The sequence below is a fragment of the Herpailurus yagouaroundi genome, unplaced genomic scaffold (assembly GCF_014898765.1).
Source record: "Herpailurus yagouaroundi ecotype Mexico unplaced genomic scaffold, PumYag 199, whole genome shotgun sequence".
Classification (NCBI taxonomy): domain Eukaryota; kingdom Metazoa; phylum Chordata; class Mammalia; order Carnivora; family Felidae; genus Herpailurus; species Herpailurus yagouaroundi.
Genome location: NW_024412430.1, coordinates 22,441,686 through 22,455,538, shown reverse-complemented (window position 1 = coordinate 22,455,538; position 13,853 = coordinate 22,441,686). Strand labels below are relative to the sequence as shown.

At 51.0% G+C, this 13,853-nt stretch overlaps 1 protein-coding gene across 5 annotated transcripts in view; it reads right to left on the bottom strand.

Annotated features, from left to right (window-relative positions):
* LOC121013783 (inositol-pentakisphosphate 2-kinase) overlaps positions 1–13,853 on the bottom strand; it is a 128,946-nt gene that overhangs the window by 94,513 nt on the left and 20,580 nt on the right. For all 5 annotated transcript variants that reach the window (XM_040449593.1, XM_040449594.1, XM_040449595.1 and 2 more), the window contains exon 2: positions 3,245–3,457. In XM_040449593.1, the coding sequence (XP_040305527.1) occupies positions 3,245–3,457 (213 nt within the window). The remainder of the gene's footprint in view (positions 1–3,244; positions 3,458–13,853) is intronic.

Sequence of the window (13,853 nt, the reverse complement as noted above, 5' to 3'; positions counted from 1 at the left end):
TGGTTTTCCCCAAAGTCAGCATCTTCTCCCAAGAAGCCTGTCAACAGCGGCCCTGATGACGGGCACAAGGTGCAGACACGTGGCCCCAACAGGGTGCAGCCCAAGTGGACAAGGTGGGGCACACGAGGACCCCCCAGACCTCAGCTTCCTCGTCGGCAAAACAGGTATGACTACGGGGCTGGCCTTCGAGCCCCCAGCCCATCTACCCAACATGCTCACACCTCAGCCCCCAGCTGCCCTGAGGAGAGTGTGGGAGCAGACACTGCCCTTCAGTGAGGAAAGTGCGCAAGGGCCCATGGAGGGCAGGCACGTGGGACTCACTCCAGCGAGATGGCAGTCCTCATGTGGACAGAGAAGCACCTTCGTCCTTCCAGCCAGGCCTCTGCCCACCCTCCCTGTCCACCCCAAGAGGGAGGGAGGCTCTCCAGGTGGATGTATGTGGGGAGAGGGTGGGGGGACAGACGTGCCTGGAAGGTTCTAGACCAGGGGTGACACTCTAGGTCTGGGTGATGGGGGAGGAGGAGGAGCAAGGAGACAGAGACAGGAAGGAGCATCGGGAGAGGGACCCCAGGGACCAGCCTCACTTGGGTGCTTATGACAGCCAGACAGAGGGACACAAAGTGGTCCCACGGGTGGGGGCTCTCTCCTCCTGGCCCTCCACCGTACCTCCCACTGCCCTTCTCCCAGGGGTTCCTAGGGAGGTGCTGAGCGATGACCCAGCTGGACCCACCGTCTCAAGGCAGGCACTGAAGCTGGTCTGACCAGAGTCCTGGGATGGGCCAAGCAATGTGGCTTCTGCAGGGATGGGGCTGGTTCCAAAGCTCTGTTGTACACGTGGCAGTTGAGAGACCCACGGGACTAGATACCTTAGTGGAACTAACTGTATATAATACACTAGAACTGGGTTCCTAGGAAGCCATGCCCACAGCTGCAGCCACCAGAAGAGCTGGCCCTGGGGAGGCAGGACGGGGCACGGCAGGTGCGCCTGCCTGGGCCCAGGAGGCACCTTCTCCTGGCTGTGCAGGGATCCCCAAAGTGCCTGGGCAGGTAAGGGTTTTCCTGTGAGACTGCAGAGGCCAGGGGAGGAGTGTTCACCGTGTGTGTGTGTGTGTGTGTGTGTGTGTGTGTGTGTGTGTGGTGGGGGGGAAGGGTGCCACCCCAGGGGCCAATTGGGTCCAGCCCTGCTGCCCAGGAGGAATGTGCACTTCCCCATGGAGTCCAGTCCCTCATCCCGTGTGAGGCTCCACCCCTGCTGCCTCCTCCACATGCCCACGTCCCCTCCTCCGCCTCCAGGCTGTCTTCCATCCCCTGGTTTGGACCAGGTGTCCTCCCACCTCAGCACCCCTCCCTCCCACCCCATGCTGAAGAGTCCACCCGGCACCTGGTGAGGCTGCTCTTGACCCACCGCCCATCTCAGCTCATGACCAATGCCTGGCCTCCTTCCAGCAGGCTCCTGGCAGCCTGGACACCGCCACAGCAATCAAGCCCTTTTGGCTCCCACCCTGGGTGGCGGGGGTGGCGGGCACAGAATTCTGCTGGGACATCTCTGTCATTTACTCCTGGGCCCAGACACACAGGGTCCACCAAGGCAGCAAGGACAGGGCCCACCAGGACAAAAAGACCACCTGAGCAGACGATGCTGACTCCTCTCCGACCCAGTCCTGCTTCTCAAGGGCAGCCCCCACCCCCTCCCCAGGGCAAATCTCTGGAAGGCCTCAGTGGGCACACAACCTGACTCTGCCTCCAGCCAACCGTGGCCACACCCGGCTCCCTGGGACTCTGCCTCTCCATCTGTAAGATGGGGCTCAAGATCATGGCCCAGGACAGAAGCTGGTTGGGCCTGTCCACACACTGTGCAGAGGTCAGAGGTCAGCACCCTAAAGCTGCCAGCCTGGTGACCCTGCTCCTTGCTTTCCCCACCTGTGAGATGAGGGAAGTATCTGGATGCCCACAGAGTCACTGAGAGAATGAGTTCTGGGGCAGCTGGAACCATCCCATGTGCGGAGTACGTCTGTTATACAGGTCACACGATAGTGGCCCCTGGACCCGCCTGGGACGCTGGCAAGCCTAGGTGGACACCTAGGCTGACTGTCACAGGGGGGTTTGGTCAGAGGGCACTGTGCAGCTGGCGCATCACTGCGCCGGGATGGCGGCAGGACTGGGCACAGGAAGGCCCAGCTATCCTCGTGGCGGGGTGTCTGCCGGGGGACCCTGCACGACCCACACAGCCACATCACACCAAGGCAGGTGCAGGGCGGCACTTATCAGGGACGCCTGGCGCTGTGTTCTCCTAGTCCAGGAAGGAGCTTGGCACAGCAGCCTGGCAAAGGCCACAAGGCCAGGACCAGCAGAAGAGTGATGGAAGCAGGGTACAGAAGGGGCTGGCGGTGGCAGGGATGCTGCCTGGGGGCAGTGGGGACCTGTGGGGCAACAGGCAGGGCCCGGAGAGAAAGAGGCAGCTGTGAGCGTGTGGGTGTGGGGAGGGGCAGGCTTCCTCCCGAGGCCCCACCAAACCTGCTCTCGTGTGGGCCTGGCTGAGCTCATTTCCTGACGCCCAAAGCCAGGAGTCAGCAGGTCACCGGGGCTCTCCTGACAGCCCACGCAGGCCCTTCTGGAAGAGGAAAAGAGCGGCACCAGGCTGGCTGGGTAAGTGCCTGCACTGGCTGTTCTGGGCCAGGGGGCCTGGCCAGCAGTGAGGCCGAGACACCTCGGAGGTCAAATCCACACCCCCAGCGGCCCCTCCTCCCATCCCAAGCAGGGTAAGCCGGTGGGAGGAAATGAAATCATGCACTCTGGCTCCACACAGCTGAGGATGGCCCGCCTCCCTGATCCAAGCCAGCCCCCGCCAGGCCCACGGGCCTCGATGACCTCTGACCCCAAACCAGGGGAGGTGACTGCTCCCCACTGCTACCAGGCCCTGAGCTCTGTCCCAAATCTCCGCAGAGTCCCCTCCAAGTCCTGTGGGATCCCGACTGCCCCATACCCTCGACTGTGGAACTCTGTGCTGGCCACCACTCAGAACTGTCTGTCCATCTGGTCACCTGTCACTGCCCCCCCCCCCCCCCCACCTCGCCCGCCGCCTCCCCGCTCCGGTGAACAGAGGGCAGAGAGTAGGTCTCCCTGTGGCCCAGAGCAAGCAAGGCCCCTTCCCCTCCTGATGAGAACCCAGAGGTCCCAGTCTGGAGGACAGCAGCACAGCCCTCTACCTCCCTGCCCTCCCGTCTCTGCGGGGCTCGCTGGTTACCTCCTTCAGCTCCTGCGCCACGGACGCCAGGCGCTCGCTCTCCGACTGAGTGTTGGTGAGCACGTTCCGCAGCTGCTTCAGCTCCGTCTGCAGCTCCAGCACCTTGCGCACATAGTACTGCTCCTTGGAGGCCGACTCCTGGATCAGACTCTCCTCCCGGCTCTCGCCGTCCGCGGCTACCTTCTTGTGGTTCGTGTGCGCCTGTCCAAATGCCTGCACAGAGACCAGATGCTCATAAAAGGGAGGCCAATGCCAGCTAGCCCTGCAGCCAGACACCCCGGTGTGCACACGCCGGACATCGGGGAAGGACACGATCAGACACAGTGGAAGCTGGACAGGGGCTGCTGGACACCTAAGGGCTACACGGGGCTGCAGGGCTACTGGTCAGGTGGGGACCGGGCAGGGAGGAGCTAGGTGGGGGCTGATGGCCAAGTGGGGCCAGACCAGGGAAGGACCCGGGCCCAGTCGGGGGACTGGCCGGGGGCTGAGTGAGACAAGGTGGGGATGGGAACCCAGCCCCGCTCTGTGCAGCAGTCTCCCTCAGAAGTCAGGCTGCTGCCCCAGGGGCCAGGCAGAGAGATCCTGCCCTAGGCAGGTCTGAGGTCCACGCGGCGCTGCTCTGCCCTACTCTGACCCCTCTGTTTACCCATCCCGGGAGGGTGGGGCCCAGGCCGAGTGGTGGGACAGGAGCGTGAACCAGGATATTCAGAACCGGTGGACAGACCAGCACATGTGCCCCAGTTGGGAGAGCCTACCTGCCCGCCCACAGCACGGGCGGAAAGGCAGCTCAAAGTACCAGAGGGGAGAGAACACTGCCATCCCCACCCCCAGACCTGGGCAAGGAGGCTCTGCGCCCAGGCTCAGGGAGGAGCCCCCATGGGTGAGTGCAACCTGCCGTGGCCACAGCTGCGAGGACGTGAGCCCTGCGTGTCCTCTCTGGTGGCCCCTCTCCCACTGGCCACCCCGTGCGGAATCTTTGCAGGGCTCCTGGCTCGAGGAAGAAAAACAAAATCCATGGCGGGCTGCTGAGGAAGAAGGAGGTTGATGCCTCTGTTTCTTTTTTTTTTTTCTTTTTTTTTTCTTTTTTTTTCAACGTTTATTTATTTTTGGAACAGAGAGAGACAGAGCATGAACGGAGGAGGGGCAGAGAGAGAGGGAGACACAGAATCAGAAACAGGCTCCAGTCTCTGAGCCATCAGCCCAGAGCCTGACGCGGGGCTCGAACTCACGGACCGCAAGATCGTGACCTGGCTGAAGTCGGACGCTCAACCGACTGCGCCACCCAGGCGCCCCTATGCCTCTGTTTCTTGAGAAAACGGGGGCATTTTCGCTTTTTTGCCATTCTGTACGAGGTATGGGAATTCTGTCCAAGAAAACAACTGGGGAAATATGCAAAAGGAAAAGGGTGTTACTGAGCAAGACCGGTTCTGATCTAAAAACTGGAAATGTAAGAGCTGGCAGGGGATGGGCTAGACGAGGGGGGGACTGCTTGGGAGAACAGCTCTGCTTCCAGAGCACGGGGGTCTTGCTCATCTGTCCCCAGCCACCAACACAGACTGCTCTGGCAAGAGGCGTGCCTTTCCAAACCAAATCAGCTCAGCTCTGTCCTTTCTGATGCTGTCCTCCTGCAGTCCAGTTCCAGGGAAAGAGGAGACAAATCACAGATTCCTGTCCATCCCGGGTGGACAGGACATGGCCCATCCTGGGTGGCAGTCCCAACCCCCAGCCACACAGCCGTCCTGGGTGTGCCGGAACCTGCCAGGCTTCTCACAGGGCACGTGCCCTGGAAAGCACCTGGAAAGTCCAGGAAAGAGCTGAGGGGTCTCTCCGACTTCCAGACAAGCCTAAGGGGGTGACCTGGGCAGGACACTCGTGACCCTCAAGCCGGAGCGTGGACATCTCACCAGGCGTTGAAGCGACCTCAGAGGCCGTCCCGAGGCAAGACGGCTACGTGCTATGACACACACGGGCGTGAGCACACTCACGTCCAGGCCTGCCGGCCTTGGCCCAAATGTTCGCCTCTGTCTAGCCCTCACCCTGCCCACGAGCACAGAGGTGGCTTTTCAGAGACAACAGGGCTGGAGGCTTACACCTCCTGCTGAGCTAGTAAGACAGTAACAGGACTGGATCTGGCTCCCATGCGCAAAAGCTACAATAACTGAGATCTTTACGTGACTAAGCAATAATTTTCAAGTCACTGGACATCAGGCAGCGAGACACAGGTGATCTCCATGACGCCCGCCCCCCCCCACCTCCACCAGGGGAACCCTGACCATGGTGCAAAGAGACAGTGGCAGGTGGGCCAGACAACCTGGGGTCAGGTGGTGCTACAGGACAACGGACAAGGCAGCGAGGTGGCAGACCTGCGGACAGAGGGGACAATCAGTGCACACCTGTGAAAGAACCACCAGGTGGGCCATGCAGAGGGACACATGGAGCAATCCCACTGCTCCCCCAGGCTGAAAGCAGCACGCTTCCAGCAACCACAGGGGAGCCCTAAGCCACCGGGGCAAGCAGGGGGAGCACCTACAGGGCCCAGTGGAGCCGGGGAGTGCTTTCTGGGCCTGAACAACGAGGCATGGGACACACAGGAACAACAGCACCATCTCCCAGCTCTGAGAAACTGGCAGCGAGAGGGAAGGGAAACTGGTCCATGGCGATGAGAGTCAGGCTGTCGCCTGGCAGACTGATTTCTACAGGCTCAGGAAGCAGACCAAACACTGTGGAGCAGGGACTCAGAAGACGCAGAGGATGGAATTACAAAGCGTGACGTTAAGGGGGCACTGGATGGGATCACCAGCGGAAGATAAGATTAGGAAACGTGGAGAAACAGCAATGAAACACACAGAAAAAGAAAAACTAAAAAATAAAGAGCACATGAGTGAGCGGGGGGACGACTTCAAGGAGCTTCACACACTGGCAACTAGAGTCCCCAGGGGACAGAAAGGGGTGAGGATACAAGTACCTGAAACAAAATAATGGCGGAAAAACTCCCAAATCTGACAGAAACTACAAATCTACAGCCAGTAGCAGCCCACTGCCCCTGAGCACGAGCGAAGTGAAAGAAGCTACCCCGAAGCACATCACAAAACTCTTCAAAGCTAGTGGTGCAGAGAAAACACCAAAACCACCTGGAGGGAGAAGACGCGCTTCAGCTCATAAAGAAGCACAAGATGACAACAGATTTCTCTGACAAGCTGGGAGATGGAGGAACATCTCGACAGAACAAAACGAAACAAACCTATTAACAAAGAGCTGCACCCAGTGGAAACTTCACAAACAGAGGTGAAATGAGACTTCAGACAGACAAGCGCTGAATTTATCACCAGCAGACTTGCATTACAAAGACGTTAAATTAAATCCTTCAGGCAGAAGAAAAGGAATTCCAGATGGAAATCTAGATTTAGGAGAAGGAAGTGCAAGTGCCAGAAATGATAAGTATGGAATAAATACAAAAGGTTTGCCTTATTATTTAAGTCCCTTTAAAAGACCATTAACTGGAGACTCAATGCAACCCCTATCAACATTCCAATGGCCTTTTTTGCAGAAATGGAAATTCATATGAGATTGCAAGGGGCCCAGAATAGCTAAAACAATACTGAAAACAAAGCAGGAAGACTCAAATTCCCTATTTCAAAACTTAATATAATGCTACAGTGATCAAGAGAGCGTGGTACTGGCATAAGATAGACAACACAGACCAATGGAACAGAAGAGTCCAGAAATGAACCCTCGCATATGTGGTCAATTGATTTTTGACAGATGTACAGAGATAATTCAGTGATGAAAGAATTGTTTTCCAACAAAATGGTGCTGGGACCAATGGACATCCACATGCAAAGAATGAAGCTGAACCCCCACCTCACATCATATACACAATTAACTCAACATGGATCAGAGACCTAAATGTAAGAACTCAAACTACAACTCTCAGAAGAAAAAACAGGGATAAATCTTCATGACCTTGTTGGCAACAGGTTCTTAACCTGTGACACCACAAGCATGAGCAAAAACAACAAAAACCAGATAAATTGGACTTCGTAAAAATTAAAACATTTGTGTATCAAAGAACGCCATCAAGTGAAAAGACAACCTACATGACAGGAGAAAATACTTTGAAATCTTGTATCTGATAGGCTGTAATGTCTAGAATGTATAAAGAACTCCTGGAACTCAACAATAAGAAGACAAACAACCCAATTTAAAAATGGACAAAGGGTCTGAACAGACATTTCTCCAAAGAAAATAAACAAGCAACCAGCAAGTTCATGAGAAGATGCTCCACGTCAGTAGACATGAGGGAAATGGAGTCAAAACCACAAGGAGATAGCACCTCACACCCACTAGGATAGCTGTAATAATAAAAACAAGGGGATGGGGGGAACAAGTGTTAGCAAAAATATGAAAACATCGGACCCCTCATGCATTGCTGGAGGGAATATAAAATGGTGCGGCTGTGGAAAACAGCCTGGCAGATCCTTGAAAAGTTAAACATGGAGTGCCATATGGTCCCGCGATTCCACTCCTGGGTACAGACCCAAGAAAAATGAAAAATACATCCATACCACAACTTGAACACTAATTTTTGTAATAGCCAAAAAGTGGAAACAACCCAAATGTCCACCAATTGATAAATGGATAAATAAAATGTGGTCTACCTACACAATGAAGTGCTACTCGGTAATAAAAAGAAATGAATTACTGACATGTGGTATAATACACATGGACCTTAAAATATTCTGCTTCATGAAAAAAGCCAGTCACAAAGGACCACATATTGTAGGATTCCCTTTACATGAGATGTCTCAATGGGCAAATCTATAGAAGACTGCAAGCGGACAGGCAGTCACCCAGGGCTGGGGGTGGGGCTGGGAGGCCAGAGGGGTGATGGCTAAGGTTCCTGGTACCTTTTTGGGCTAGTGAAGATGTTCTAAAATTGGTTTTATATAGATCCACAAGTCTATGAAAACACTAGAAGCCACTGAACTGTACATTTTTAAGTAATCTCTACACCCAACATGGGGCTCAAATCCACAACCCTGAGATCAAGAGTGACAAGGTCCACTGACTGAACCAGCCCAGAGTCCCTGAACTGTACAATTTAAATGAGTTAATTTCATGGTATGTGAATTATACAAATAAATAAAGCTGTTAAAATAAACTTGTTTACAAAAGTTAGAGGCTAGAAAAAGATAAACTATGCTAATAGTCATCAAAAGAGAGCTGGAATGCTCCATTAATATTAGATAAAGTAGATTTCACTGCAAAGAATATTACCAGGAACAGAGGGTCGTTTCACAATAATGAGGTTACTTTTCAAAGAAAACATAATTCCAAATATATACATCTAATAACAGAGCCTCAAAATATATGAAGTAAAAACTGATAGAACTACAAGAATAAACAAATCCTAATTTATAGCTGGAAGACTCCAAGGCTGTCTCTCAGCGATTCACACACTCAGAAGACAGAGCATCGGCATGGACACAGAAGACACAGACAACACTACGGACTAGCCTGACCCAATGGACGTGTGTGGGGCCCCACCCAAAAGCAGCAGCACACACGTTCTTTTCAGGGAGACATGGAAGGGACACTTAGCCAGACAGACCATATTCTGGGCCATACAAAGTAAATGCTCTGCCCACAGGGAATTACATGAGAAATCAGTAATAGAAAGATATGTTTAGAAAATCTCTAAATATTTGGCAACTAAATAACACACTTCTAAATAATGCATGGGTCAAAGATGAAATCAGAAAGGAAATACTTTCTAAGTATTTTTTTAGCCGAATAAAAGTGAAACCAACATGAGAATTTGTGGGATGCCACGAAAGCAAGTACTTACGAGGATATTTATAGCACTAAATGACGATTTAGAAAAAAAAGAACAATCCGATCAGTAATCTTAGCTTCTGTCTCAAAAATGAGGCCAGGTGCTGCATGTGAAGCTGAAGGCGTAGCTCACAGCCCTGTAGTGTTGAGCTGGTAGGAGCCCGGTGCTCAAACCAGCTTACCACGCTGGCTTCCCTCCAAGGCTTTGCCCAAATGGTCCCAGGGCCTCCTCCAGGCCAAGGGATGAAGGCTTTTGAGTCCTGCCCAATAGCTGCCCTGGTCCTACCTCCATGCCCTAGTAGTTCGGGTTCCCTTGGACTGAAGACAGACCCCATAAACCCCGTGGAGCGTGGCTTTGCACCCTCCGTACAGGCTGCGCATGCCTTAGGAGAGGGCTGTTCTCGTTCTCGTGTATGGTGGGTGTTTGGGCCCTGTGCCTCTGATGAGAGGTCAGCCAGTCACGTGGTCTCCCTTCCCAGACAGGGCTTGTGTATTTATTCAGACCTTCAACAAACACTGGATACAGCATGGGTAGGGGACTGAGTCACACCCTGCCTAAAATCTTTGTAGGGGGTGGGTGTGATTCGAACAACCAACTACTCAGGAAAACAGTAGGTGCTAACACTAAGTACATGCCCATTCCTGGACCCTCAATTCCCACTCGTACTGGAGAGAAATACTTACTGGAGAGAAATACACATGTGTATGAAAAGATATGTTTATAGGAGCATAATTTACAAAAGCCCCAAACCAGACAGTTCCCAGAGGTCTATCAACAGAAGGAAAGTCTGTGATCCAGTTCGGCACCTGATGGAATACTACACAGCAATGACGAGTACCCCACTGTTACACAGACCAGAGAGATGAATCTCACAGAACGCTGGAAGCAGTCAGACACGAGAGAGTATATGCTGTGTGATTCCATCTACACACACAGCTCCAAGAATAAGGAACATGAACCTATGCTGGTAGCAGTCAGGGCTGAGGGGGCCTCTGGTTGGGATGGGTCCTCCAGGAAGGCCTGTGGTGCTGGCCGTGTCCCGATTCTTGATCTGGATGCTTTTTATGTGGGTGTGCTCAGCTCATGAAAGTTCACATTCATGAGTTGTGCTCTACATTTCCCCTCAATAGAAAAAACAAAAACTAGAATAAGAGCAAATGAAATCCAAAGAAAATAATAATGATCAGAGTAGAAATTAATGGAATAAAAAAATATAAAGAAAAATCGATTAAATCAAAAGCAAGTTCTTTGAAAAGGTCAAACTGATAAACCTCTAGCCAGACTAATGGGGGTGGGGAGGGAAGGACAACAGACAAGAATTACCAGTATCACGAGTGGACAGTGACAACACTACAAATACTAAAAATAATAATAGGGGATATCATTAACAGCTTTACACCAATGAATCTGACAACTTAGTTGAAATTGACAAATTCCTTGAAAGACAAACCACCAAAGCCCACTCAAGAAGAAATAGATAATCTGGATACACCTGTATCGAAGCCACTGAATGTACATTTAAAAACCCAACAGAGAATATTCACTGCCCAGACGGTTTCCCTGATAAACTCTTACTGCACATTTAAGGGAGAAATAAATCCTACTGTACACAAACTATTCCGGAAAACTGAAAAGGAGGGAATACTTTCTAACTTATTTTATGAGACCAGCATCACTCTGTAACCAAAACCAAAGACAGTACTGAAAAGATGTAGGAAAATGATGTGACAAAATTCAACATCCATCCCTGATAAAACACTTATCAAACAGAAGGGACCTTTCTCAGGCTGATAAAGGGCATCGTTCAAACACCTTACAGCTGACATTTAATGGTGAGAAATGGGTCTCCCCACTTCTGTTCAACATTGTATTGGGGTTGCCATCCTACGATGCAATAAAGCAAGAAAGATCAAAAGCACTCAGGCTGGAAAGGAGGAAGTAAAACTATCTTTATTCGCATATCACATGACAGTCTACACTGAAAGTCCAGAAGAATCTACAAAGAGTTCTCTAGTGAGAGTAAGTGAGTTTAGCCAGGTTGCAAGACACAAGATCAATGTACCGAAATCAAACACTTCTACATACAAGAAATGAACAATCAGAAAGCAAACAGTTTAAAAATGTTACTTACAATAGCAACAAAAATATGAAATGCTTAAATCTGACAGAAGATGCACAAGACATACACTAACAACCACAAAATACTGCTGAGAGAATTAAATAAACAAACATTCATCAGCCAGAAGACGCAATATTGTTAATGTTAACAACACTCTTACCATTGTTAAGATGTCATTCCTCCACAAATTCTTTCAGTTCATCACAATGCCAATCTAAATCCCAACATTTCTGGTAGAAAGTGACCAGTGGATTCTAAAATTCCTATAGAAATTCAAAGGACCTAGAATAACCAGAATGGCTTTGAAAAAGAAAAACAAAGTAGAAAGACCTGATCTCAGTACTTAGAAAGGCAACTCAGTGGCAAAGGGGCAATCTTGTAACAAACGGTGCTGGAATTAATGAATATCTATATGCCTTGCGGCATTATGAAAATTAATTTAATATGGATAATAAGCTTTGGGGTGCCTGGGTGGCTCAGTCGGTTAAGCATCTGACTTCAGCTCAGGCCACAGTGAGTTTGAGCCCCACGTTGGGCTCTCTGCTGTCCAACCGGAGCCTGCTTCGGGTCCTGTCCCTCTCTCTCTGTCCCCCCCTCATGTGGCATGCTGTCTCTCAAAACTAAAAATAAGGTTTTTTTAAAATTTTTTTTAAAGAAAGAAGGTATAAACTTTTCAGGGGAAAGTAAGAGAAAGTGTTTGTGACCTTGGACATGATCTATAAAAACAAACTGGTAATTTGGACTTCAAAACTGAGAAGTCTGCTGTTTGAAAGACAAGAGCAGGGTGGACCTCGAGGGCAGCAGGCAAAGTGAGGTCAATCAGACAGAAATACTGCACGATCTCTCTTATATGTGGAATCTAAGAAAAACCAAAAGCCATGCTCACAGATTGAACAGATTAGTGGTTGCCCGACGCAAAAGATTGGAAATATGTCAAAGGGGGTTAAAAAAAAAAAAGGAAATTAAAAGAAAGGTAATTCTATTGAATTTTTCTTAAGTTCTTTATTTAGAAAATTAATAATAGCATGGCAATCTAAACTCTTTATTTTCACATACTTTGGTGAGAAACATAAAGTACACGTGATTTTTGAAGACACTAGGAATCCACGTTATAGTGATCAGATTAAAAACAAACAAACAAAAAAACACATTCTCAAACTGGATACAGGAAACGATACCCAGACAAAATCCGGCTACGTTCTACCGATGACACATATATAAGACACACAAAAAATACTAATAAAAAAGCTGGCATACCCACATGAATAGCAGATAAAATGAGACTCCCAGACAAAAAGCAATGCCAGGAATAGAGTCAAAAAATAATGATAAAATGGGTAATTCACCGAAAAAAGTTTTTAAACCAGGAAAGTTTTAAAAATTGTAGTGAAATACACAACACAAAATTTACCATCTTCACTGTTTTTAAGTGGATAGTTCAGTACTGTTAACTACATTCACACTGTTGTGCAACGAATCTCCAGAACTCTCTTCATTAATAAAAAAAAAAAAAAAAAAAGGACAATAAAAAGACAAGGCATAGACTGGAAGAAAATCTACACAAATCACAATCTGACAAAGGATTTACAGCCAAAATAGAAGAGCTCTCTACACTCAGAAAGAGACACAACCTCATAAAACATGGGCAAAAGAACTGAACAGACACCTCCCCCAAGAAGACACGTGTGTGGGAAAGAATCACATGAAAAAATGCTCAGCGTGAAAACTCCTGCCTGCTGGCAGGGAACGGAAAATGGTGCAGCGGCTTTGGAAGTAATCTGGCAGATTCCTGGAGTCACACGTTCACTCGAAATGAGGCAGGGCCATGCACTCCCGGGTGTTCCTCCCAGACTCACTCCTGCAGGAGTATCTGTAACAGCTGCGAAAATCCTAAGGGGACACCTCGGGAAACCTCGGGAAAATGGCGTGGGGAGGCCGGCAGGGGGAGCTCCTAGGCCCCACCACGCTCTGAATCCGTACCGTTCCCTCAATGACCAGAAAGCTGTCTACAAGCATCTACCCCAGCCTGGAGCACCGGAACCTAGGAGACCCCGGCGCGGTGCTCACTGCCCAGCTCACAGGCTGAAGGTCTGAGAGGCCACTGAGCCCACCCACTGGAATTTCTTCTGACCAAAGCACCCCACCCCAACCCGGCGCCCCCTCTAGGCCTGCCTCCCCGTCCCTAGAAGCAGGCAGAGAGCAGCAGCATCCGTCACCTGACGGTGGGGCCCAGCTGTGGGCACGCTTGTCCTCAAGGCCTTGCTTGCTCCACCACGCACCTGCCAGGCCAGTGTCCACCGGGGGCCCCCAAGCTTCTCTGGCTGCTTGGAGGAAGAAAGAGGACGCCCTCTCGGACCCTGGGATGCTCGTCAGGGCTTCAAGGTAGTGGCCACAGTGCTGTTGTGATGTCCCCCCAGGGGCTGGCCCGCCCACTCCTCTACAGCCGCCCAGGCCTGGTGAGCCCCAACATGGCCCGGCAAGTCCAGGCAAGGCCAGCCTTACTCTAGGTTCACCCCGCCCACGTAGACACCGCACAAATACCTGCAGTCCGGGCCAGACCGGGGGGGGGGGGGGGACTGGGTCTGCCGAATGGGGAGGGAGCCCCCAGGGCAAGCTCCAGGCCAGGAAGGGGAGTCACGGGGCTGGGGCAGAGG